Source organism: Panthera tigris, chromosome A3 (genome assembly GCF_018350195.1).
Source record: "Panthera tigris isolate Pti1 chromosome A3, P.tigris_Pti1_mat1.1, whole genome shotgun sequence".
In the NCBI taxonomy this organism is placed as follows: Eukaryota; Metazoa; Chordata; class Mammalia; order Carnivora; family Felidae; genus Panthera; species Panthera tigris.
The window spans coordinates 104,549,467-104,574,749 of record NC_056662.1 but is presented as its reverse complement, the minus strand read 5'-3'; the positions used below and the strand labels follow the sequence as shown (position 1 = coordinate 104,574,749).

At 39.2% G+C, this 25,283-nt stretch overlaps 1 protein-coding gene across 5 annotated transcripts in view; it reads left to right on the top strand.

Moving 5' to 3' along the window:
* Positions 1–25,283, top strand: part of MTA3 (metastasis associated 1 family member 3) — a 225,305-nt gene that overhangs the window by 85,765 nt on the left and 114,257 nt on the right. For all 5 annotated transcript variants that reach the window (XR_006215907.1, XM_042982073.1, XM_042982071.1 and 2 more), the window contains exon 4: positions 19,364–19,490. Coding sequence is in view for 4 of the 5 variants with exons in the window: in XM_042982073.1 (XP_042838007.1) it covers positions 19,364–19,490 (127 nt within the window). In the remaining variant the exon portion in view is untranslated. The remainder of the gene's footprint in view (positions 1–19,363; positions 19,491–25,283) is intronic.

Here is a 25,283-nt window from a genome sequence, read left to right as displayed (position 1 = left end):
CACAACCCCACAAGACTGGTTGTTGCCATTTCCTAGGGCTTCTCCCTTGCATGGGACACTGAGTCCTCACCGTGTATCTTTCCTGGAGCATGTTGCTGTTCCCCGCCATCAGCGGCTCCATCACCACCATCCACCCCCACCACCATCACCATCCACAAGCGGGCAAGGGCAGGGTAAGGAGCTATGAGTTAGCTGGAAGAGATATTTTACTTAATACGTACAGCACTTATTGGCAGAGGTTAGTATACAGCAACAATGTCTTACATATTTCCTAATGAAGATGCTTACAGTTACGGAGAAGTTGTGGTCATTCAGAAGCCCTCCGGGTGCCCTCTTTCCCTCAGAGAGCTACCCCTCTACACACCTTCTAAACTGATGCTCAGAATAATTTTCCCAGGTCCTGTGCTGCACCCTTTAAAAATTTTTTTTAATGTTTTATTTTATTTTTGAGACAGAGAGAGAGCATGAATGGGGGGGGAGACAGAGAGAGAGGGAGACACAGAATTCAAAGCAGGCTCCAGGCTCTGAGCTGTCAGCACAGAGCCCAATGTGGGGATCGAACTCAGAGACCGTGAGATCATGACCTGAGCCGAAGTCAGAAGCTCAACCGACTGAGCCACCCAGGCTCAATGCTGCACCCTTTTTTTTTTTTTAATTTTTTTTTTAACGTTTATTTATTTTTGGGACAGAGAGAGACAGAGCATGAACGGGGGAGGGGCAGAGAGAGAGGGAGACACAGAATCGGAAGCAGGCTCCAGGCTCTGAGCCATCAGCCCAGAGCCCGACGTGGGGCTTGAACTCACGAACCGCGAGATCGTGACCTGAGCCGAAGTCGGACGCTCAACCGACTGAGCCACCCAGGCGCCCCAATGCTGCACCCTTTAAAAGGCCCTTCATAAATTCCCTTGGCATAACATTATCAGTATTTTTTAAAAGTTTACTTATTTAAATAATCTCTACACCCAGCGTGGGGCTCGAACTCACAACCCCAAGATTAAGAGCCATATGCTTTGCTGACTGAGTCAGCCAGGTGCCCCTGTTAGTATTTATTAAATTTTAACATTTCTTAGATGTAAACTTGTTTTTGTAGTTTGAGTCTTTTTTGGAGGAGGGAAAGGCAGAAGTACTTAAATTCCAAGAATGCGTATTTTCAAGTTGTTTTTAGGGAAAAGACTTTCTTCTGCCCTACTTTTGTCCTTAAACTAGTAAAAAAGAATGGGGAATAAAATCATTCTTGGTAGAATAGAAATGTTATGTGATGAGCTCTCATTCTGATATAGAAATAGAATGATGAAATACCATTACATGTTTACTCTAATCAGCAATTGTTTTCAACCCACATTGGAATTTGCATTAATGTTTTAAACTTGCAAAGGATGTATTATATTTCACTGGTGGAAGACCTTGAACTGCTAAGGGCTAGGTTGCTATATGATGTTGAAAGCTTATTTATTTTGTGTTTTCCATGTACTGTGTTTGATACTGCGTATCAGATCAACTCCTGACTTTTTTTTTTTTAATTCCCTTGAGTGAAAGATAGAGGGTAAACTGCATCTTAGGTTAAATAAGAATAGTTTAGAGTTCTTACCTCGATTAAAGGGTTACTTTTCCAATCATACCACTTTATGAGCCTGATCTCCTCTCCCCACTGCCCATAGTTTAGTGGAAAAATTACATTTCTTCACAGCCAAATTAAACCTTTCTGTTGGCCAGTATTTATAGATCTTGGAATAAAGTATAGCTTTGGACACCATCTGATACAATATCTTGGTTCTATGTAGCTTCGTTGCATAAATAAAGATTTTTTATAAATTCATTCTTTTTAGCACAATTTTTTTTTCCACGATCTCTTGCTTTGTCTTGTGTTTTTTCCCACTCTTGACATTAGTCTTTAAAGCTGCATGAATATTTTCATTCTGTGGGGACTTGTGAGTCTTTGTGGCAAGGCTGTAAAAATAGCTGGTTGGCCGAACTTGCTTTTACATTTAAGAGTATTGGAAATGCATGTGGGTGAAACTATGCTTCCTGGCAGGAATTAATTTCAACCTGGTCGAAAAATTATTAAAGGTTAGGATACTGGAAAGACATCTCTAGAGATAGCAAAAATAAAAGATGTTATTTCCGGTTTTTATATAATTTATTTTGCCTTTCAGGTGTAATATGGTTGACTCCTTTGTTGTGTTTTTCTAGTTTAAGTAGCAAGTCCATTTCCTTTGTTGAGGTTTGTTTTTCAGATTACTTCAGCTTTGTTTTCAGATTACTCAGTACTCTGTATAGTTGGGGAAATGTTTTCTTTATTTTCCCTTATTTGAAAAGACTTAAAAAAACTTGCTTATGACTGTATATCTTTTCATATAAATGACTATAAATAGGATAGGAAAGGATGACAGGATTATAAGAAATTTTGAGAAATTATGAAGCTCATTAGTGAAAGGCTCCCAGAGGGAAATAAACTGCAGAAAATGTCTGTAAGAAATGTTATTGTAATCCTCTACTCTGTGATTGATTCTTATTTCCATTTTGTCCATGGTAGACTATAAATCTTCTGGTCCTTGGTTTCCATATGGCTTAAAGCTTTGAAAAAGGTTATATTTTATAGTATGGGATGGCTCATCTTTCTTATATTGGTAATTCATATGTCACATAATTCACAACTGTAAATAGAGTGTACCATTGTAGAATTATTTTTGATTGTTTAGTAGTTTACAGAGAAAAAGGAATCGAAAAAAACGCTTCAGTGACTGTCCTAGTAAATAAATGTACCTTTTTGGGGGGATTGTCTTTTTTTTTCTTTTTGTATGATTCAGAGAGCATGTGTATACAGTTTCTAAGGTTTTTAGTAATACATGTTCCCAAAGAGCCTTCCAGAAAGTATGAATCAATTTTACTTTCATGCTTTGCTGTCATTTAGTCTTCTCCTGTATTGTAGAAGTTTCATAGTTTTAGATTTAACATTTAAGTTACGACCCACTTTCAATTAATTTTTATATGTAGTGCGAGTCATCCATACCCAAGTTCCTTTCTTTGTGGGGCGAGGGGCGTGTGCATATCCGGTTGCTCCAGCACCGTGTGTCGGAAAGGTTTGCGCTTTCTCCGTTTGCACTGCTTTTGTGGCTTTGTCAAATCAGTTGGTCGCATATGTGTGGCTCTGTTTCTGGCTTTTCCGTTCTGTTCCGCTGATCCATTTGTTGCTCTTCTTGCCAATAACCTGCTTTTGATTATTGTAGCTTTTTAATACTTGAAATCAAGTAACATTAGCCCTCCAACTTTGATTTCTCATTTTCAGAGTTCTTTTGGCTGGCTATATTCTGGATCATTTGCATTTCCATCTGAATTTTAGTATCAGCTTGTCAGCTTGTAGAAAAAGCCTGCTGGGATTTTGATTGGGATTGCGTTAAATCCATTAATCAATTTGAGGGGAATTGACATCTTAACAATGTTAGGTCTTCTAATCCATGAACACAGTATGTCTGTCAGCACTGATGATTTGTTCCTTTTTATTGTTGAGTAGCAGTCCATTGTGTGGATGTACCACCATTTATTTATTCACTCATCTGTTATTGGACATTTTACTTGTTTCCAGCTTTTGGCTACTACACATACAGTTGCTGTGGTTATTTGTTTACAAGTTTTTGTACAGACATACATTCTCTTGGAGTAGAATGGCTTTATCCATGCGATAGGGGTATTTTTAGCTTTTTAAGAAACCATGAACTGTTTGCCAACATGATTGTACCATTTTATATTCACATAGGTAGTGTAAGAGTTTTGGTGCCTTCACTCTGCCTACAGTTGGTATGGGCAGTCTTGAATTTAGGCCTTCTATTAGGTGTGTGGTAGACCTGGTCAATTTTACTTTTCTTCGTCCTGGATATTTTCCTATTCCTGTAAATCTTAACTGAGTTTTGTTCTGGGATGCACTCAGGTTACTTGGTAACAGTTTGATCCTTTTGGTTATTGTGTTTATGACTTTCATATCTTTGCTAAATGAACATGGAGCAGTCAGAGCTCAATCTAGGGCTTAATTGTTCCCCGTTACTTAGGCAAGACTTTTCTGTGTACTCTACCCAATACGCTGTGAATTATGAGTTTTTCCAGTGTAGCTGTTTGGGAACAAATCTGTTCATGGCCCTGTGTGATCACTGGGCACTCTTCCTTCTGATTCTTTTCTAATGATTCTTTCCTTGGCTTCTGGTAGTTTCTTCATGTGCTTTGATTGGTATTGAGATCGAGGATCACCCCCTCCAGTGTCTAAGTTTTCTTTGTTCTTTGGTACTGTCTTTTGCTCTCTAGTTGCTTTGATCTCCCTGGTTGCTCAGCTTTGTCTCCCTAACTCTGGGACTCTGCCAGGCTTTGCCTCAGTTTCTTCTCCTTCTATTGCTGCCAGGAAATTCTCTCAAGGCAGTTAAGTAATGTTAGGGGGCTCATCTCTTGTTTGCTTCCTGTCTCTCAAGAATTACTCTTCTTCATCACCTGATGCCCAGTGGTCCAGTGTTAAGAAAACTGGTGTTTCCTGTATTTTGTCTGCTGTCTGCTGTTTAAATTGTTTATTAATTTTGAATTGTTTTGGTTGTTTCCGACAGGAGGGTAGATCTGGTCCCTGTTAATTCATTTGTCCAGAAGCATAAGTCCTAGTTCTTTAAAAAAAATTGTTTTAAGTCAAGATATAAAATACAATGGAATGGGTGAAGTGTGCAGGTCAGTAAATTTTCTAAACATGTGTACATTTTTATGTACACATAAAATGTACTCAGCTCTGGGTGTGGCTGGGTGGCTCAGTTGGTTAAGTGTCTGACTTCGGCTCGGGTCACAGTCTCACCATTTGGAAGTTGGAGCCCTACATCAGGCTCTCTGCTGTCAGCATGGAGCCCACTTCAGATCCTCTGTCTCCCTCTCTCTCTGCCCCTCCCCGGTTTGTGCGTGCGCTCTGTCTCTCTTTCTCTCTCTCAAAAATAAATACACATTAAAAAAAAAAAACCCACAAAACCTCCATATTACTACTACTCAGCTCAAGATAGAGAATCTTTCTAATACCCTATTGGATTCCTTATGCCCATTCCTGGTCCTTACTGCCCTCTGCCTCCCGCAGGTAATCACTGTTCAGATGTCTACCCACCATCTGTTAGTTTTGCCAAGTTTTTAATTTCATCTAGATGGAGTACCTACAGTATTTGCCCTTTTTTACTTCACTTTTTCCCTTAGCTCCCTGCTTATGGGATCCATTGGTGCTCTTGCTTGTTATCACTTGTTCCTTTCTCTGGCCCAGTAGTATTCCTTCTTCTGTTGATGGACATCTGAGTGGTTTCCAGTTTTTGGCTCCTATGACAAAGCTGCTAGGAACATCTTGTACAAGTCCTCTGGTGTATTTAAACTCTCATTACTCTTGGGTAAATACCTAGAAGTGGAATTGTTGATTTATGGGGTGGGTGTAAATTTACTTCGGTAGATATTGCCAAAAAATTTCCCACAGTGGTCCAGCCAGTTTTTACTTTGTTTGTTAATGTATGGGAATTCCAGGTGGTTTATGTTCTTAATGAGATCTGGTAGTTTTAGTCTTTTAAATTTTCACCATTATGAGACCGTAAGTTTTCTTTCATTAGACCAAAGGGTCATACTCAGGTTGAGTAAAATGAGAGCTAGGGTGACCAACCATCCTGACGGGTTCTCTGAACAGAGAACTTTCAGTTTTAAAACCAGGACAGTTCCAGTCACCCTAAATGTGGCTCTCCACTGATATAGTCAACAAGATGTGAAGGTAGTTGAAGAAGGAAATTCTCATGGTCTAGCCAAGTTCAAGTACAGATAAGGCCTGGGCCAGCCTTGTGCAGTCTTGCGTTCTCTAGTTTAAAAATGATGCGGACCCACCCACCCCAACCCCCCCTTTCCTTCAGGTCTCACTTAACCTATGCTTCTTCACAGAAGGCTCTGCTGGCCCCTCAGGCTACATTAGTTTCCTCTGTCATGCTTCTGGAGCACCCTACAGAAGTTTATAATACCACACTTGAGATAATAAATTTTTATCTGTGATCCTGGGTCAACTATAATCTATCAGGGAAGGACTTTTTTTTTTATAAGTATATTTATTTATTTTGAGAGAGAGAGCACGAGTGGGGGAGGGTCAGAGAGAGAAGGAGATAGAGAATCCCAAGCAGGCTTCTCACTGTCAGCTCAGAGCCCTACATGGGGCTTGAACTCTGGAGCCATGAGATCATGACCCGAGCCAAAATTAAGAGTTGGACACTCAACCAGCTGAGGCCCGGAGGTGCCCCATATCAGGGCAGGACTTTTATGTCTTCCTCACAGATATCCTCAGAACACATTGGTAGGCACATGAATAAATTTTCTCTTTCTTTCTTTCTCTCTCTCTCTCCTTTCCTTTCTTTTCCTTTCCTTTCCTTTCCTTTCCTTTCCTTTCCTTTCCTTTCCTTTCCTTTCCTTTCCTTTCTTTCCTTTCTCTCCTTTCTCTCCTTTCTTTTCTTTCCCAGGAAAAGGGTAGGGTTGGGAGGGGAATAGGGCCAACATATGACAGGACTGATCATTGGGAAATTTCTTAGCCATGAAAGTTTAGTTGTGATTCCATTGGTGATTGAAAGTGACTGGGGATTTTGTGTTTTGTTTTTGTTCTTTTAATCAAAGCAGAGGAGAAAGGTGAGTTGCGTCGTAGGAAGATAATGGCTTCTGTGTCCGTAATGATTTGGGGAGGATGGTGGTCTGGTGATGCTGGAAAATTTGGTTACTTCTAATCCTTTTGTTTTGTTACTTAAATTTAAAAATTGATAGCAAGTGGGAAAATGCATGGTGGCATGTTAAGGCTGTATAAAATTCCAGATGGACTTTGAATATATTATAAGATTGGGCAGCCTTTGCCAGATGCAGTGTTCTTTGAATAAATAAATGTAAAGCAGAAATAGCTTAAATTTCTGATGGGATCCTAACTTGCTGTAGAACAACTTATGAGTCATTATATCATACAATGTGAAGATAAAATTTGTAGCAGGTTTCTTAAATTCAATAAAGTAAAAAAGTCTTGCTTCAGGCAGTTTTTATTTTTCTTTTCAGGTTAGACTTCAGTTAGTAATTCTTTTGCAGAGATCAGTCATTCCTGAATGTCTTTCAGGGTGGTCTGGAGGACAGAACAATTTTCATAATAACTCTAAGTTGTCATTTAATTGTTCCACTAATTCTCTCATGAGTACGTAGCTGAGATTTTCCAGAGACTATATGACATGCAATGGCATCATCACTCTCATGATAATGTGGACTGTGTGCTTGTAATTTCTTGTGTTTTAAAATTTCTTCATTTTAAGGGTGCCTGGGTAGCGCAATTGATTAAGCGTCTGACTTCGGCTCAGTCATGATCTCATGGTTTGTGAGTTTGAGCCCCACATCAGGCTTGCTGCAGTCAGCGCAGAGCCCGCTTTGGATCCTCTGCCCCCACTCTTTCTGCACCTCCCCTCCTCTTGCGCAGGCATTCTCCCTGTCTCTGTCTCTCTCAGGAAAAAAAAAATTTCCTCATTTTAATTTCTAATACAGTATTGGTAGATATAACACATTAAACAAACGCTCTTTGAGGTCTTAGGGTTTAAGATATAAGTAGTTCTGAGACTAAAAAGCTTAAAAACAGTAGAGATTACCTACAAATAAAATCTTTTTCAAAAAAAGTGAAAACAGATTTTTAATTTGTTTTTATTTTAATATGACTTGCCTTCATAATGAAGAGCCATTTTTTTGGTAATTTATTTTTTAAAGCTTATTTTTTTATTTTGAGAGAGAGAGAACAAGTGGGGAAGGGGCAGGGAGAGATGGGGACAGAGGATCCAGAGCAGGCCCCATGCCCATGAACCATGATTATGACCTGAGCCAAAGTCGGATGCCCAACCAACTGAGCTACCCATGTGCCCCAAGAACCTTATTTTAGAATATAGGAATTGTTTTCCAGATGTCGAAGATCATATTAAATTTCATTTAAGAAATAGTAATAGCAGAGGTGCCTGAGTGGCTCAGTTGGTTAAGCATCCAACTTCAGCTCAGGTCATGATCTCATAGTTGGTGAGTTTGAGCCCTGCATCAGGCTCTGTGCTGACAGCTCAGAGCCTGGAGCCGGCTTGGGATTCTGTGTCTCCCTCTCTATCTGCCCCTACCCTGCTCTCTCTCTCTCTTTCTCTACCTTTCAAAACTAAGCAAACATTAAAAAAACCAAAAAAAAACCCAAAAAACAGAAATAGTAATAGCAGAGTGCCTGGGTGGCTCAGTGATCAAGCCTCCAGCTCTTGATTTTGGCTCAGGTCGTGATCTCACAGTCATTAGATCAAGCCCTGTGTCAGGCTTCATGCTGGGTATGGAGCCTGCTTAAGATTCTCTCCTCCCTCTCCCTCTGCCTCTCTCTCTCCAAAAAACCAAAAAATAAAAAACAAACAAAAAATAGTAATAACAAAAAATATATAGTAATAGCAGTTTTTTTTTTTTAATTTTTTTTTAACGTTTATTTATTTTTGAGACAGAGAGAGACAGAGCATGAACGGGGGAGGGTCAGAGAGAGAGGGAGACACAGAATCTGAAACAGGCTCCAGGCTCTGAGCAGTCAGCACAGAGCCCGACGCGGGGCTCGAACCCACAAGCTGTGAGATCATGACCTGAGCCGAAGTCGGACGCTCAACCGACTGAGCCACCCAGGCGCCCCAGTAATAGCAGTTTTTAAAATCTAATTCTGTGTTAGACATTGTGCTAAGCAATTTATGTGCATTATCTCAATCCTTACAGTAACCTTATGAGGGAGGAAGAATTATGTACACATTTTACAGATAAAGAAACTGAGGATTACAAAAACTAAATAACTTGCCCGAGGTCACATAACTGGGAGCATTTGATACTAGACTTTGGATTCAAGTGTGACTCTGAAGCCTGATCTCCCATCCACCTTGTTAGATCTTGAAAGAATTGTGAAAAGTGGAGCCCCTTGAACAGTAACTTTTTGGTAGTTACTCTGTGTAGTGTTTATGTCTTAACTTTGTGCATCTGTCTGTCCTTGCAGCCACTCACTTGTGTTACCTGATAATTCTTACCCAGTCTCTTATAAACATTTCTTGAATCCCCATGAGTAAAAGAGCATGAATACAAAGATAAATGGCCCAGCTTTGTTCTCAAGGGACTCTAAATCAGGTGGACTGTAGTGCAAGACATTCTGTCACAAGTACGTAAGCTCATGTGGGTTCTGCTTTGTGGCAAAGAGCAGGGGATTCTGCTGCATGGAGATTGGCGAAAGTCTGAATAGATCAGGTACCATATCTCAGAGACTTCTTTCAAGTTTACATTTGATCTTCTTACTTCTGGTAACTTTTCATCTACTCCAGTATTCTCTCTTGTTTATATCATGTGTTTCTTTCTTTCTTTCTTTCTTTTTTTTTTTTTAAGTTTCTTTTGAGAGAGAAAGAGCAAGCAGGAGAGGGGCAGAGAGAGAGAGAGAGAGAGAGAGAGAGAGAGAGAGGATCTCAAGCAGGCTCCACACTGTCAGCACAGAGCCTGACAAACTGAGAGCATGACCTGAGCCAAAATCCAGAGTCAGACACCTGACCAACTGAGCTTACCCAGGGGCCCCTCATGCATTAAAATAAATTTTTTTTTTAATGTTTATTTATTTTTGAGAGAGAGAGAGAGACAAACAGCACGAACAGGGGGGGAGCAGAGAGAGGGGGAGACACAGAATCCAAAGCAGGCTCCAGGCTCAGAGCTGTCAGCACAGAGTCCAACGCAGGGCTCTAACTCCAGAACTGCAAGATCATGACCTGAGCTGAAGCTGGATGCTTAACTGACTGAGCATTTGTTTACAAAAGCATTGGACTCTTAGTTCCTGCCTGATTTTGATCTCCCAAGCCGCCCTACTTTTCTATTTTGCTCTCTTCCTTTTTTAATTTTCAAAACCAAAATTTATTTGTATATTTAATATTTATAAATATGTATATTTATTTGCATATATTTCAGAAATTGGTTAATGCCAGTTGAAATTTACATTTTTGCAAGGTGATAGAAACAGATGAAGAAAACAAAGATATAGGTTAAAGAAATTATTATCAGGGCACCTGGGTGGCTCCGTTGGTTAACCGTTGGACTTTGGCTCAGGTCACGATCTCATGGTTCATGAGTTCGAACCCTGAGTTGGGCTCTGTGCTGACAGCTCAGAGCCTGGAGTATGCTTCAGATTCTGTATCTCCCTCTCTCTCTCTCTGCCCCTCTCCTACTTGCTCTCTCTCTCTCTCAAAAATAAATAAACGTAAAAAAAAGAAAGACATGATTATCAACTATAGATGTTATTGCCATGAAGGAAAAAAAATAGAGCTTAACCTGGATTCGAGTTTTGGTACAGGGACAAGGACTGTTACCCTTCTATTGGGTCCTATTACTTTTTATTTCAAAGTATTTTTAGGAAGCAGAAAAGAGGCAATAATGTAGTGTTAATATGAATCTACCAGCCAGGTTTGTCTTCTCTTAATATTTTCACAGATTTGCTTCAGATTCTTATAGTGTCATGTGTATGCCTTCCCAACCCCATTCCATTCCTAGTTTCTCCATAGGTGAATTGATGTCTTAACTTGGTGTGTTTTTTCCATTCATGTTTTTATATTTTTGCTATACATGTGTGTATTTTTATAGAGCACTGCTTTTACATTAAAAAAATAAATGTTATTGTACATATGTATCCTTCTACAGATTGCTTTTTTGCTCAACATCAAGTTTTTGAGATCCATGCATGTTCGTACTTGGAATCATTCATGCATTTTTAGCTACTGAATAGAATTTCATTACATGACTGTACTGAAATTTATTCTTTTGGCCTTTTTTGCATTGTGTGTTTGTGTATGTTTTTACAGTCCAGAGGTCTCTCTCTCTCTCTTTCTCTCCCTTTTTTTTAAAATAACTATCATGCCATGAATTCATAGGTAATGGGTTCCAGCAGCTCAGGCTCTTTCCACAGGTTCTGACAAAGTGCACTTCTCCGGGTGGGGCAGGTTGGGGCTTCAGTTGAACCCAAGTACCTTTGTCTTTGGCGTCCTCCTTTTTCTGATCATTTTCCTTCACGCGGTTCAGGAAGCTGTCTCTACTCTTAGAGTGCTTATTACCATGCTCAATACGTGCATTAATTCACGTGGCAAGAATCTTGCCCCAAACTTGCCGATTTACAACAGTGCCAACAGCATGCTGGCAACACTGTAGACTCTTCCAGTTTTGCCACGGTAATAGTTGTGGGGCACTGCTTTTTGAACAGTGCCCCTTCCCTTGATGTCTGCAACATCACCTTTCTTGTAGATGAGCATGGATGTGGCCACAGGAACAGTTCCGTGTTTTCTAAAGGCCTAGGGAACATACAGCAGGTGCTGCCTCTTTCCCTTTGTGCTGGTCCTTCTGATGCATTCCTGGAAGATGGTGGCTCCGCTGACCTTTTGCATTTTATTTGACTTTTTTCTCAAGTTTAGCTCTTTTGCTTTTGGATAAGTTCATGTCCCCTATAATTCGTCTTTTAAAAAATGGGGCGCCTGGGTGGCTCAGTCGGTTAAGCGGCTGACTTCGGCTCAGGTCATGATCTCGCGGTCCGTGAGTTCGAGCTCCATGTCGGGCTCTGTGCTGACAGCTCAGAGCCTGGAGCCTGTTTCAGATTCTGTGTCTCCCTCTCTCTCTGACCCTCCCCTGTTCATGCTCTGTCTCTCTCTGTCTCAAAAATAAATAAACGTTAAAAAAAATTTTTTTTTTAATAAAAAATGTATATAATTTGGTAACTTTTAGTATAGTCACAAATTTGTGCAACCATAACCATTATTTAATTCCAGGACGTTTTTATCACTCCGAAAAGAAACCCATCCCTGTTATCAGTCACTCCCCCATTTCCCCTCCACCCAGTCCCTAGCAACTACTCATTTACCTCCTGTCTCTGGATTTGCTCATTCTGGACTTTTCATATAAATGGAATCATATAGTATATGGCCCTTTGTGTCTTTCACTTTCATAATGTTTCATTTAGTATAATGTCTCAAAGTTCATCTATGTTGTAGAATAAATCATCAGCACTTCATTCCTTTTTATGGCTGAATAATACTTGGTTTATGGTAACTATGTTTAGCAGTCTGAAGAACTGCCAAACTGTTTAACAATGCAGCTGCACCATTTTACATTCTCACCAATAATGTACAAAGATTCCAATTTTCCACATTCTTGCCAATGCTTGTTATATCTTTTTGATTGTAGTCATCCTAGTTGGTTTGAAATATCTCAGTATATTTTGATTTGCATTTCCCTAGTGACTAATGATGTTGAACATCTTTTCATTTACTTATGGGCCATTTGTATATCTCTTGGAGAAATGTCTGTTGAAATCCTCTGCCCACTATTTAATGGGTTGTTTTGTTTTGTTTTGTTTTTAAGTGTTGTAAGAATTCTTTATATATTCTGGATACTAAATTCTTACCAGAAACATGTATGCAAATATTTTCTCCCATTCTGTGGTGTGGATTGTTTCTACTTTATTTTCTTTTTTGTAAGTAAGCTTTGTGCCCAACATGGGGCTTGAACTTACAACCCCAAGATTGAGTCACATGCTCTACTGATTGAGCCAGCCAGGTGCCCCATCTCTAGTTTCTTGATAGTGTCCTTTTAAGTACAAAAATTTTAATATTCCATTCATAAATATTTTTTGGTTGCTTATGCTTTAGGGTGCCATAGTAAAGAAACCATTACCTAGTCTAAAGTCATGAAGGTCTATACCTGTATTTTATCTAAAAGTATTATAATTTTAGCTCTTAAATTTAGGAGGTTGATTCATTTTGCATTCATTTTTGTATATGGTGTGAGAGTGAAACTTCATTCTTTCTTCATTCTTCATAACCAGTTTGATATTTGTAGGAAAAAAATTGTGTCATTTGTAGAATAAAGATATTTTCCCACAACAAATTGTCTTTTAAAAAAAAATGTTTATTTTGAGAGAGATGAGGGGGAGGGGGACAGAGAGAGAAAGAGGGGGAGAGAGAGAGAGAGAGAGAGAGAGAGAGAGAGAGAGAGAGAGAGAATCCCAAGCAGGCTCCACTCCACACTGTCAGAGCAGAGCTGTTGTGGGGCTCGATCTCAGGAACCTAAGCTGAAATCAGACACTGACTGAGCCACCCAGGCATCCCGTGAATGAATTGTCTTGATACTTTTGTCCAAAATCAGTTAACCATAAATGTATGAGCTTATTTCTAGACTCTCTTCCTCTGATGTATATGCCTGTCCTTATGCTAATACCACACGGTCTTGCTGTAGCTTTGAAATATGGAAGTGTGTGAGAGTCCTTTTAAATTCTTTTTAAAAATTATTTTGGCTATTATGGGTCACTTATATGTCCGAATGAATTTTAGGGTTTGTTGGTCAATTTTTGTGAAAAGACCGCTGAAATATTGGTAGAGGTTGCATTGAATCTGTAGATCAGTTTAGGGAGAATTGCCATTTAACCATAGGAAGTCATTCAGTCTGTGAACGTAGTCTTTCCATTTATTGATTGATTTATTTCAACAGTGTTTTGTAGTTTTTAGTATGCAAGTTTTGTCCTTTGTTAAATATTTTTCTAAGTATTTTTTTCCTATTGTGCCATTGTAAATGAAATTGTTTCTTTTTTAAAAAAAATTTTTTTTAACGTTTATTTATTTTTGAGACAGGGAGAGACAGCATGAACGGGGGAGGGTCAGAGAGAGGGAGACACAGAATCTGAAACAGGCTCCAGGCTCTGAGCTGTCAGCACAGAGCCTGACGTGGGGCTCGAACTCACGGACCACAAGATCGTGACCTGAGCCGAAGTCGGATGCTTAACCGACTGAGCCACCCAGGCGCCCCAAAATTGTTTTCTTAATTTCAGTTTTGGATTTTTCATTGCTAATGATGGAAATATAACTGATTTTTCTTTACTGATTATTTGTCTCTAAACTGTCAAACTGTTTTTCTTCCTTCAGATAGTTTCCTGAAATCTCAATTGTCACAAAATCCTTCTAATTTTATTCAACTTGCTTATTCCTTTTTTCAAAACTTTTTTTCTCCCTAGGCAAACTTGAGTTACATCAATACTGAGCTATTTTCAGTCCCAATAATATGCCTTCAAACATTTGGATACTTGTTAAATGCATCTACAGACAAAAACTTTTAACCACCTGCTTTTCTGTATGGTCTGTACCAGTAACATCTTATCATTGTGGGCTGATATTCCATTAAAATAGAGACCTAAGGAAGCTTGGGAAAAGTCTGTGGAGGGCTCTCCTCCTGTCTACTTCCCCCTCCACACCTCCCAACTAACTGGTAGGAATTATTAGAATGCCAATCTATTCTGAAGAACACCCAGTTTCAAGTCCAGAAGTACCTAGAATCAGTAATGACTGCTCCTTCCTTCCCTTCTGTCCCTTGTTCAGATACCTTAATTCATCAGTGGCTGGCTCTGGTCTTGTGTATGTCACATGCCCATTCTTTAGAGCTTTGCCCAAGTTCCTGATTGTAACCTACTGCTGAAAAGACTGATCTCCCAAATCCCATAGCTGGACGTTCTGATATTCTGGACTATTTGGCTAGTTTGATTTGCTCTCTGATCCCCACTTCTTGGACACTGTTTGTACTCACTTTGTCCCATCCCCTCTCAGCCTGCATGTGTAATTAGCCTTGCTGAGATTTTTGGCCATGGCTTCTTTCTCATCCTGCAGTCTAAAACTTTGAAATTTGTAAGAGCGTTGGTGGGTTGTGTATTATGTGGCCCATACTACTAAAACAGAAGATATTAGTATTTTTTTAAGTTTATTTATTTTGAGAGAGAAGAGAGCAAGCGGGCGCGAGAGGGGGAGAGGGTCAGAGAGAGAGAGAGAGAGAGAGAGAGAGAGAGAGAGAGAGAATCCCACGCAGGCTCCGTGCTGTCAGCATGGAGCCTGACACAGGACTCAAAAACCATGAGATCATGACCTGAGCCCAAATCAAGAGCTGGACACTTAACCGACTGTACCACCCAGGTGTCCCAGAAGATACTGATATTTACATTGCTCCTTAAAGTTTTATACAATCCCCATTGTTCAGTTTCCTTCTCTACTCTTTCTCCCCTCTATGCTTCCAGTCAGTGCCTTATTACTAATAAACTGTATGGAAAGTTTTCCAGCTGTAAAGAAAGTATAGTAACTAATTTGGTATCAGTCTCTCTTACCATGGTATAGAGTATGGGACTTATATTTCAATAACTGTTAGAAGGTAGCAAATTTGATGTTTCATCAGCTTGGTAAAACGGTTTAAGAAAAATTAGGAATATATTACCATGTACTCCATTTCTGATGATAATTAGGTCTTTTTAAATTTTTCATTGCCTAAATGCCGGTTTTGCCATTGTGACCATTTAATGTTTTTAGGATTTAATGGCTTGAGAATCATTCCTATTCAGAAGCCAATGTAAATTTATAAAAATATGTAAATGAAATTTAACTAGTACATTTTGAAAGGTGACTTTTAGGTACAGTTGTGATTTCGGTTTTTGTTGTGGTTGCACGTAAGAGATTCTAGGCCTTTTCACCCTGCAGTAAGAGGTTGTATAAGGGAATAAGATTTGCTGCTCTTATTGGTAAAGTTTGTTGTGGTTTTAGCTGTACAGGGTACACATTAGAATTCAGTTAGATTGTGTTTTACGGAACAACAATTTATCAAATCCTAATTAAGTAAAGGGTATAATTTGATACGTGATATTTGCTGGTGCTGATATTGCTAATGCAGCAGTAACTTCATTGATTCCACTGGTGAAATGCCTATGCAAGTAAATGGCTTTTTAGGGCTGTGTTTCTGTTTGAGTAGTTCATTAAAAAGAATATTCAAAGAATTTTAAATCATTTTAGTCTTTTTTTGGAGCTAGGTGAATCTTTCTCTAAGTCAGTTTTTCAGGTTCATTTTCAATTAAAGAGTTTTAAAAATTTGAAAGCACTGTAGAAAAGATCTGATGCTTAGCCCATTCATTATCCTTATGCAGTTCAAAAGCTCTGCTATAACTAGAGAATTATATGTGGTAAAATCCCTTTTGTGGTTCCGGGTCCCCAAATAGGAACTTAGAAGAATAGGGAGAAATATAACACACGTGTATATATTTCTCTGTGTCTCTGTGTGTGTGTTGCCCATCAGTGTCCCAAAATTAAAGTCTCTGAGTCCTAAACTTAAACTCTTCCTGCATGAAGAGCCAACCCCCACCCCCACCACCACCCCCTTCCAGTAGTATCATTGGCTGAGTCCTCAGTGCCCCTGATGTTCCCACACAGTCTGGTCCAAGTAAGACTGCAGAGGATCTGTGCGCCCTGAGAGCTTTTATATTAAGAAATTTTTGTATCTAAAATTATTTTGAATTATATCTGTAAATGACACTGGTCATTTTTTTTCTTTAAAAAGATTTTGTTTTTAATTTATTTTAGAGAGAGTGAGTGTGAACGGAAGAGGGGCAGCAGAGGAGGGGCAGAGAGAGAGAGAGAGAGAGAGACAGAATCCAAAGCAGGCCCTAGTCTCTGAGCTGTCAGTGCAGACCCCGACATGGGGCTCGAACTTAGAAACTGTGAGATTATGACCCAAGCTGAAGTCAGACGCCTAACCGACTGAGTCACCCAGACACCCCTTTAATAAGATTAGTAAATTCAGCTTTTAAATTTTTATTACTAGTGTAATTAAAAAAATTTTTTTTGACATTTATTTATTTTTGAGAGACAGAGAGAGACCAAGTGTGAGCGGGGGAGGGGGCAGACAGAGAGGGAGACACAGAATCTGAAATAGGCTCAAGGCTCTGAGCTGTCAGTGCAAGGCCCGACTTGGGGCTCAGACTTACTAACCATGAGATCGTGACCTGAGCCGAAGTCAGAAGCTTAACCAACTGAGCCACCCAGATGCCGCTAATATTAGTTTTTAAATGTTTATTTTTGAGAGAGAGAGAGACCAAGAGAGCAAGTGGAGAAGGGGCAGAGAGACAGGGAGACACAGAATCTGAAGCAGGCTCCAGGCTCTGAGCCGTCAGCACAGAGCCTGACTTGGGGCTCGAATTCACGAGCCATGAAATTATGACCTGAGTCAAAGTTGGATGCTTGACTGAGTCACCCAGGTGCCCCTAAATACAGTTTTTTTTAAACTTATGTAAAACTTTGCTATCTCCTGTCCCTTGCTTCCAACGCTGCTTCTCAATAACTTCTGCTCACGGCTTGTTTCCAACACTTCAACTAGTGCCTGTTTGGGCACTTAATAAATCGTGGTTGAATGAAAGAAAGATTGTTCTTACTCTGTTTCCAGACTGATAAATAATTTACAGTTTACAAGCACAGCGTCTAGGTAGCTTAGTCGGTTGAGGGTCCGACTCTTTTTTTTTTTTTTTTTTTTAATTGAATGTCTACCTTTTTTTTTTTTTTTTTTAATTTTTTTTCCAAGTTTTTTTATTTATTTTTGGGACAGAGAGAGACAGAGCATGAACGGGGGAGGGGCAGAGAGAGAGGGAGACACAGAATTGGAAACAGGCTCCAGGCTCCGAGCCATCAGCCCAGAGCCTGACGCGGGGCTCGAACTCACGGACCGCGAGATCGTGACCTGGCTGAAGTCGGACGCTTAACCGACTGCACCACTCAGGCGCCCCGAGGGTCCGACTCTTGATTTCAGCTCACGTCATGATCCCAGAGCTGAGCCCCATGTTGGTCTCTGTGCTGAGTTTGGAACCTGCTTGGGATCCTCTCTCCCTCTGCCCCGCTGCTCCTATCCTCTGCTCATGTGTGCACTTTCTCTTTCTCAAATTAAAAACAAAACAAAAAAATCAAGTATGGTTCTAGGTTGACTGTCATTTTCCCTCTTGGATAGCATTGCTTTAGCATCTTAGGATCGAATAGTATTACTATTCATGTATAATTCCACACTGATTCTAGTTTCTTTGCATGTGACCTATGTTTCTTTTCTGTAAGCGTTCGTGATCTCATGTTAGCACTTAAATAAATTAGGTGTGCCAGAAATTCAGTTTGGATGGTCCTCTTCCTCAGTAAGGGGAAATGTTCTTGAATCTTTCTTTGATAAGTCTTCCTCCACTCCCTCTCCCCACCAAAAGAGATAATGAAATGTGTTTTCTCTATTGTTTCTGTCTGGAACTTTTATTCCTGGGATGTTGGACTTTATAAAGTATCTTTTAATTTTTTAAAATCTGTTGGTTGTCACGTATTTATCTCTATGTCTTAGTGTTGAAATTTCTGGGAGATTTCCTAATTAGTACCTTATAATCCTTCTATTAGCTTTTTTGTTTGTGTTATCAAATTAAAAAGTATTATCTTATTTCTTGTTTTCTGATTGTTCTCTTTTTAAAATAGAGCATTCTGGGATTTAGTTACAGTGTTGTAGATGGACTTTCAACCTTTCCTCCTGGCTTTGTCTCTCGCCTCCTCCTTTCTCACTGTACTTTTTGGTATCTTGAGGGTTAAGGCACCTCAAGCTTTGTGCTTGCCTCTTCCTTGCATCTGTCTATACATATATAGATTGTCACTTCCTTCTCTTGGCTAAGCGTATACTTTCTGTTTTCTTTTGTTTTTATCTGCTTTCCATCTTCTAAAACTTTTTTTAGTCAAAAGTTTTTGTCGTTATTGCTTCCATTTTTACTGTCATTGAAATATTGGTACATCTTAATTGTATTTTATTTTAATATTTTAATGTTTATTTTTGAGAGAGAGAAAGAGAGCGCGTGAGCCTGCGAGCATGATTGGGGGAGGGGCAGAGAGAGAGAGACACACGCACACAGAATCCAAAGCAGGCTCCAGGCTCTGTGCTGTCAGCACAGAGCCCGACACGGGGCTCAAGCTCAGGGATTGCAAGATCATGACCTGAACCAAAGTCAGACACTTAACTGATTGAGTCACCCAGGTGCCCCCATCTGCCATTTTAAAATTGGAATTCTTCGTCTTTGTTTGTGGCCTGGTTAATGTTATTTTATGGTTGTAACTCAAATACCAAATTAAATATGTAAATTTAAAATAAAAAATAATAAAATCAGTTGGTTTGAAGAAAATATTGAATGAAAGGTTGGTCTGTCTTAATTTCCAGATAGATAATGTGCTTTGTAATAATGCATTCTTTGGGGGCGCCTGGGTGGCTCAGTCGGTTAAGCATCCTACTTCAGCTCAGGTCACGATCTCGCGGTCCGTGAGTTCGAGCCCCGCGTCGGGCTCTGGGCTGATGGCTCAGAGCCTGGAGCCTGTTTCCGATTCTGTGTCTCCCTCTCTCTCTGCCCCTCCCCTGTTAATGCTCTGTCTCTCTCTGTCCCAAAAATAAACAAACGTTAAAAAAAAAAAAAATTAAAAAAAAATAATAATGCATTCTTTGAATTTTATTTGTGTAGAAGAAATTGAGGAAGAATCTGAAACAACAATTGAGGCGGACTTGACTGATAAACAGAAACATCAGTTGAAACATAGAGAGCTCTTTTTGTCGCGCCAGTATGAATCTCTGCCTGCAACACATATCAGGTAAGAACTTCTTAGAAGTTGATATGAGGTATTCAATAATGTTGTGACAGAAAAAATACAAAACAGCCTTCTTTGAAGCATTTCCAAACTCTTTCATGATCTTGCTCAAATTAGTTTATTCTAGGTCTCATAATGGAATTTTATCTTGGAAATTTATAGTGTTACTACCATATTAAAGCCCTGTGAGTGTTTTCAAGTAAAGTAACCATTTTAGCTTTATTTTAATCCAGACTTTCCCAATTTATTTGAGTATCTGTTAGCATCCTACATACCAGTATCCAGCAAACAGTATTTTAGGAAATTCTGGTCTTCACCAGATTTCTAGAACATTATGGAGTCACTCATTAGAATTCTAGAACTGAAACACAAGATCTGGTTCCCAGGCAGGTGACTCTTGGTTTTGTAGACTGTATTTTCTATTGAGGAACTCTGGGATGAAAAAGTTTCTGTTTTTTATTACTTACTTGCATCTGCTCTATGCATTGACGGTAAGCAAAAGTGAAAACATTTTGTCCCTGGTTTGTCGTTTTGGGGGCTGTAGATGAATGGTGGTATCTTTTATGATATGCTGGAAGCGGTAAAATTCAAGCATAAACATCTCAGGTGTCTAACAAAATGTTTGAACTCAGAAGATGTACAATTGCTGACCCTCAAGGTCAGGTAAACTTGGCATTTAGTCAACCTTGGAGAGACTGTGGGGTGTGTTCCACTCAGAGGGAACAAGTGTGTGTGGCTGTGTGCAGGGGTGGTGCATGTGAGGGGATGCAGGGTTTTTGTCCCCTTCGTGTTAAAGAAATTTCTTCAACTTTTGTTCACAAACTTTGCTTCTTTAATTCACCTCTCTACCAATCATGATTGTCTTAACAACTGTTTATATAAGGAATTACAGGGTATTAAGTCTTTATTTCAAAAATTGGCCCCTCTTCTTTCACCCCCAGTGTGGGTACTGAATCTGTCTTTTTTAGGCTAAGACAGATTTGGAGACTTGGTCCTCGTATCACACACACAGACACACACCCAGCTCCCAGGACGTTTGTGCATATTTCCCTTTTCAGAAACGGACACAGATTTTCTAAAGCAGAAAATGTATGACAGATACTGGAATTCCTCATGCTCTAAATCTTTTCAGAAATAACTTGATCTTAGTAGTTAACATCACAGCATTGCTTTATTAGGTTTTTTAGGGGACCCTGTATTTAGATTGGCTAGAGTTAGTGTATTCTGTGTGACTAGGTCCTTTGCTGGAAAAAATAATCTGGATCTGGCCAGGTAATATGGAAACAGTCATTTTACCTACCAGTGGGGTATTTTAAGAAGTAGGAAAGTAAGTTATTTTTGTCCAGATGGAACATGAAAACATATTTCATAATTTTCTTAAAGACATATATAACTAATAATGTTGGAGAGCCATATGCATTTATTACTTAATTGGAAGAAACTAGAATCTACAGATTCATTTTAAGCTCAAGAAGTAATGTGGCTAGTCATAAGAATCCTGCCAGAATGAGAATCTGACAAATGGTTTTAAAAATGTACCCAAAACACGAAAGTACATTTTTAATTTACCGTCCTGATAGCTTAGAATCTGTTTATAAGTAATGTTTCCTTTAACAGATTGCTTGGAATGGAAAAACTAGTAATGTGTTTTTTGTCATCCATAGAACTAAGAGAGTATATTGGAATATAATTAGCAAGACACCCGTGTGTTGAACATAGAAATTATGTAGAATACATGATCATTCATTCAGTCACTGTTGAACATATTCCTGAATATATTCTAGAATAAGGCCCTTACTAAGTGCTTGATAAATAAGGTGAGGTCCCCCGTCTTTGAAATTCAAGGGGTTTACTGGGTGCATTTACCAGTAATTTGTTTTGAATTATTAAACATTTGAGGCTTTATTTTTTTATTTTTTCCAAGTTGAGAGGGAATAGTTCAGAGCCACACTTCCTCATCTGTTTCTCATCTGCTCTCATTTTCTAACAGCTGAAGTGGTAGGGGTTAGGGATAGTCTCCGGCCAAAGCCTGGAGCCATGCTGACCAGCCCACAGGCTGATGCATGGAACAAGTACACATTGGAGTGATCTTCACATTTTGCTAATGTTGAAGTCATGCCCTATCTATTTCTGCTATAACAGGAGAAAATTACTCAAGTCCCATTGTTCTTTGGCAGCAAAGAGCGGTAATTCGGTGAATACTGGCTTTTTATTCTCCAGGGACATTATCAAGTGCCCAGAATTTCCTCAGTGCCACATGGAATGTAGGAGAAAACATTCTTGAATGCCTTTGTAGTGTGTGAGCAACAATACTCACTGGATAGTATAAGCTTTTCAAAGTGGTATAGAGACCACTCTTTGTTCCTTCTGATTCCGCTGGCAGAGAGAAAGTAAACCAGGACTGGGACAATTCTGGACACTTAGTGATTCACCTTGTGTTTGTGAGCTGGATAGGACTTGAACAAAGAAAGTGTCTTTGGAACACTTCTTTGGGGGGTGGTGTTGGTAAGGAGAGAGGCAGCATGTTTCATGCACGGTGCCTTAAGTCATTAGTAATAGCTTATATGCTACAAACACTCTAAAGCACTGTAAAATTGTTATGCAGCTGCTAGACCTGTTATGGGTATATAATACTGTATTCAGTCTCACAGATAGACTGTATTTATTGAACTTGGTTTTCAAAAATTCTAACATTCATTGAACCTTTGTGACAGATATTATTCCAGTTGTTTTATATGTATTTTATTTAATCCCCACAATCACTTTATAAAGTAGGTTCTGTTATTATCCCCATTTTACAGATGAGACTGAAGGACAAAAAGATAAAGTAACTTGTCAGTGTCACAGGTTTAAATGGCAGATTGAGAAATTGAACCAGACCACCTGGCTGCAGATAGACAGCATTACGATGTATATATGACTGTAAGTGTTAAAAAAACATCAGAGATTAAAAACAAAGCTGTTGAGTTACTTGTTGGATAGGTAGGTTCTTTGATATTTTATTTTTTCACATAAGTTTTCTATTTATTTATTTATTTTTAATTTTTTTAACGTTTATTTATTTTTGAGACAGAGACAGACAGAGCATGAGTGGGGATGGGGCAGAGAGAGAGGGAGACACGGAATCTGAAACAGGCTCCAGGCTCTGAGCGGTCAGCACAGAGCCCGACGCGGGGCTTGAACTCACGGGCCGTGAGATCATGACCTGAGCCGAAGTCGGACACTTAACCGACCAAGCCACCCAGGCGCCCCACGTTTTCTATTTATATGTTCAGGTCAAATGGACAGACCTAAACTAAAAACTAAGTTAAGCATATAGACTGTACTATTATACTAAAAGATGATGCTACAATGCTACATACGTGGTGGCAAGTAGGAACTACTTACTTGATTGGGTGCCTCAGTCATGGATGTGTCTTATATGTGTTCCAGTGTCAGTTTTTCCACATCTTGAACACAAAGAGCTTGGCCTTTTATAAGCTAATCACAGCATCGTACATGTAATGGTTAATGTCTCTTCCAAGCCTCTGGTGCAGGTAGTCAGTCATTTAAAAAGAGCCAGTCCTTACCTGTTTGCCAACCTTGGGATCTGGATCACAGCCTTTGAAGTTACGCTTCATTGTGTCTTAAAAGCATTTTCTTAGATACCTGTTGATTATTGGCCTCAAATTTTTCCTGTAGTAAGGGCTTTTGGACCTGATGATTCGTTCTTTAAGTCTGTCTTGTTATGAAAAGTAAGTGGTGGTAGGTAAACCATTATATCCGTGTTGCAGACCTGGCCCTCTTAGCATCTGTGGTAAGGATCCTGTCTACCTCATTGCTTAACCCTTGACTATGCTTTTTAAGAAGTCCAGAGAACCTATTCCAGAACCTAAATGTGATGTCAGCTGTAGGATAAGTCTGAAAGACATAGGTGCACATAGTGTTCAAGCAGTCCTTTAATGGCAGGGTGCTTTGGGGAAAGCCTTATATTCTTATCCTTTTAAACAAATTTTAGGTTAGGATTCCAGAATATAAACATCACCACCATCATAATCACCATTATTGCTCTGTGGAAGACTGGCTGTAGCCACAATGTGTAATAAACTTTTCATGGTTTATGTGGTACCCTGTTGCTTCTGCATGGTCTCCTCAGGTCCAAAACAAGGAGCTTTCTTAATTCAATTGAAAAAGTATCTTGAGCAGCTGATAAAAATCTTATGGCTTAGGTATAATTTGTCTAGATTGTCTAGGTTTGTCTAGACATCGTCTTAGAGTGTAAGATTCCTTTTTTGTTTTTTGAAAGTTTATTTGAGAGAGGGAGAGAGAGAAGCACAAGCAGCCCAACACATGGCTCGATCTCACGAATCATGAGATCATAACCTGAGCTGAAATCGAGTCGGATGCTTAACCAGCTGAGCCACCCAGGCGCCCCAGAGTGTTAGATTCTTGAAGGTCGGTATCTTTATCTTTTTCCTGCCTACTGCAGAACACAGCACAGCACAAAATAGCCAGTCAGAATTTGAAGCTTGTATAGTTGTCATTTAACTTTGTTATCTTTGAGGAAATGAAAATCATCAACAGATAATAGAATAATGTCTTCTTAATTATTACTGATCATAAATGACATTTTAGATTGCGTGCCTCTCTGCTTTCACAAGAATTAAAGATTGGATGTCTGGAATCACAGGTTGCTCAGGACTCTCAGGGGAGAGTGAGGTACTCAGAGTCAACATCAAGCTTTTACCAGGAGGACTAGGCAGAGGAGGATAGGAAATTGTTTTTGTGTATATACTGTCACTGAATAAAGTGAATTTCTGAGCCGTACATAGCAGCCATGAGAAAGGGAGAATGGAAGTTTCTAGCGAACAAGAGTTAAAATTTGAGGCATGGAAGACCATAGTTCTTGTCTCGATGTGCATTGTTTATGAGGGTAGGGAAACTGATAAATAACTCTGCCGTATTTGAGTGTAAGTATAATCGGAAACACCAGATTGTAATGTGTACATATCCTTTGACCTAACAGTTCTACTTCTTGGATTTTATTTAACCAGAGTTCTCGATGCAAGTTTGTGGAGAAATATATACTGATATGTTTATTGAAGAATTGTTTTATTTTGTTTAGTCAGTGATCTTTATGAATAAATAAGATCATTTTCATTTAGCAAGCATGTATCTACATCATGAATGTAAATAGGAATTTGGTATTTGAGAGATTTCAGATTTGTTTTAATATCAGAAAATGCAAGCAACTTTCTTCTTTATGGTTTTCTACGTTTCCATTTTTTCTGAAATGTGAAAACACATTAGACATATAATGGGTAGAAGTTTATTTTAAATTTTGCGAATTTGGGCATTAGAGAGGGAAAATGCCATTTTGCATTCATCTTCAACATGGGTGATTCTGATGAAGACAGAGTAGATGGAAATCCACTGAGAGAACTCGTCTTTATCTTCCCTTCTCCAGTAGTAGTAAATTAGTATCATTAACTATACGTACTGTTTGATAGCAGACCTGTTTCTTTCTTTCTTTTTTTTTTTTTTTTAATATTTTATTTCTTTTTTGAGAGCGAGCGTAAGTGGGAGAGGGGCAGAGAGAAAAAGGGACAGAGTATTTGAAGCAGGCTCTGCGCCTACAAGATGACATTAGTGAGCCCAACGTGGGGACTGAACTCATGAACCATGAGATCATGACCTGAGCCAAAGTCAGACGCTCAATCGACTAAGCCACCCAGGTGCCCCCAGCAGACCTGTTTCTAATTTAGGGGTATATTTTTTCTTTTTTTTTTTTTTTAATTTTTTTTTTTTTCAACGTTT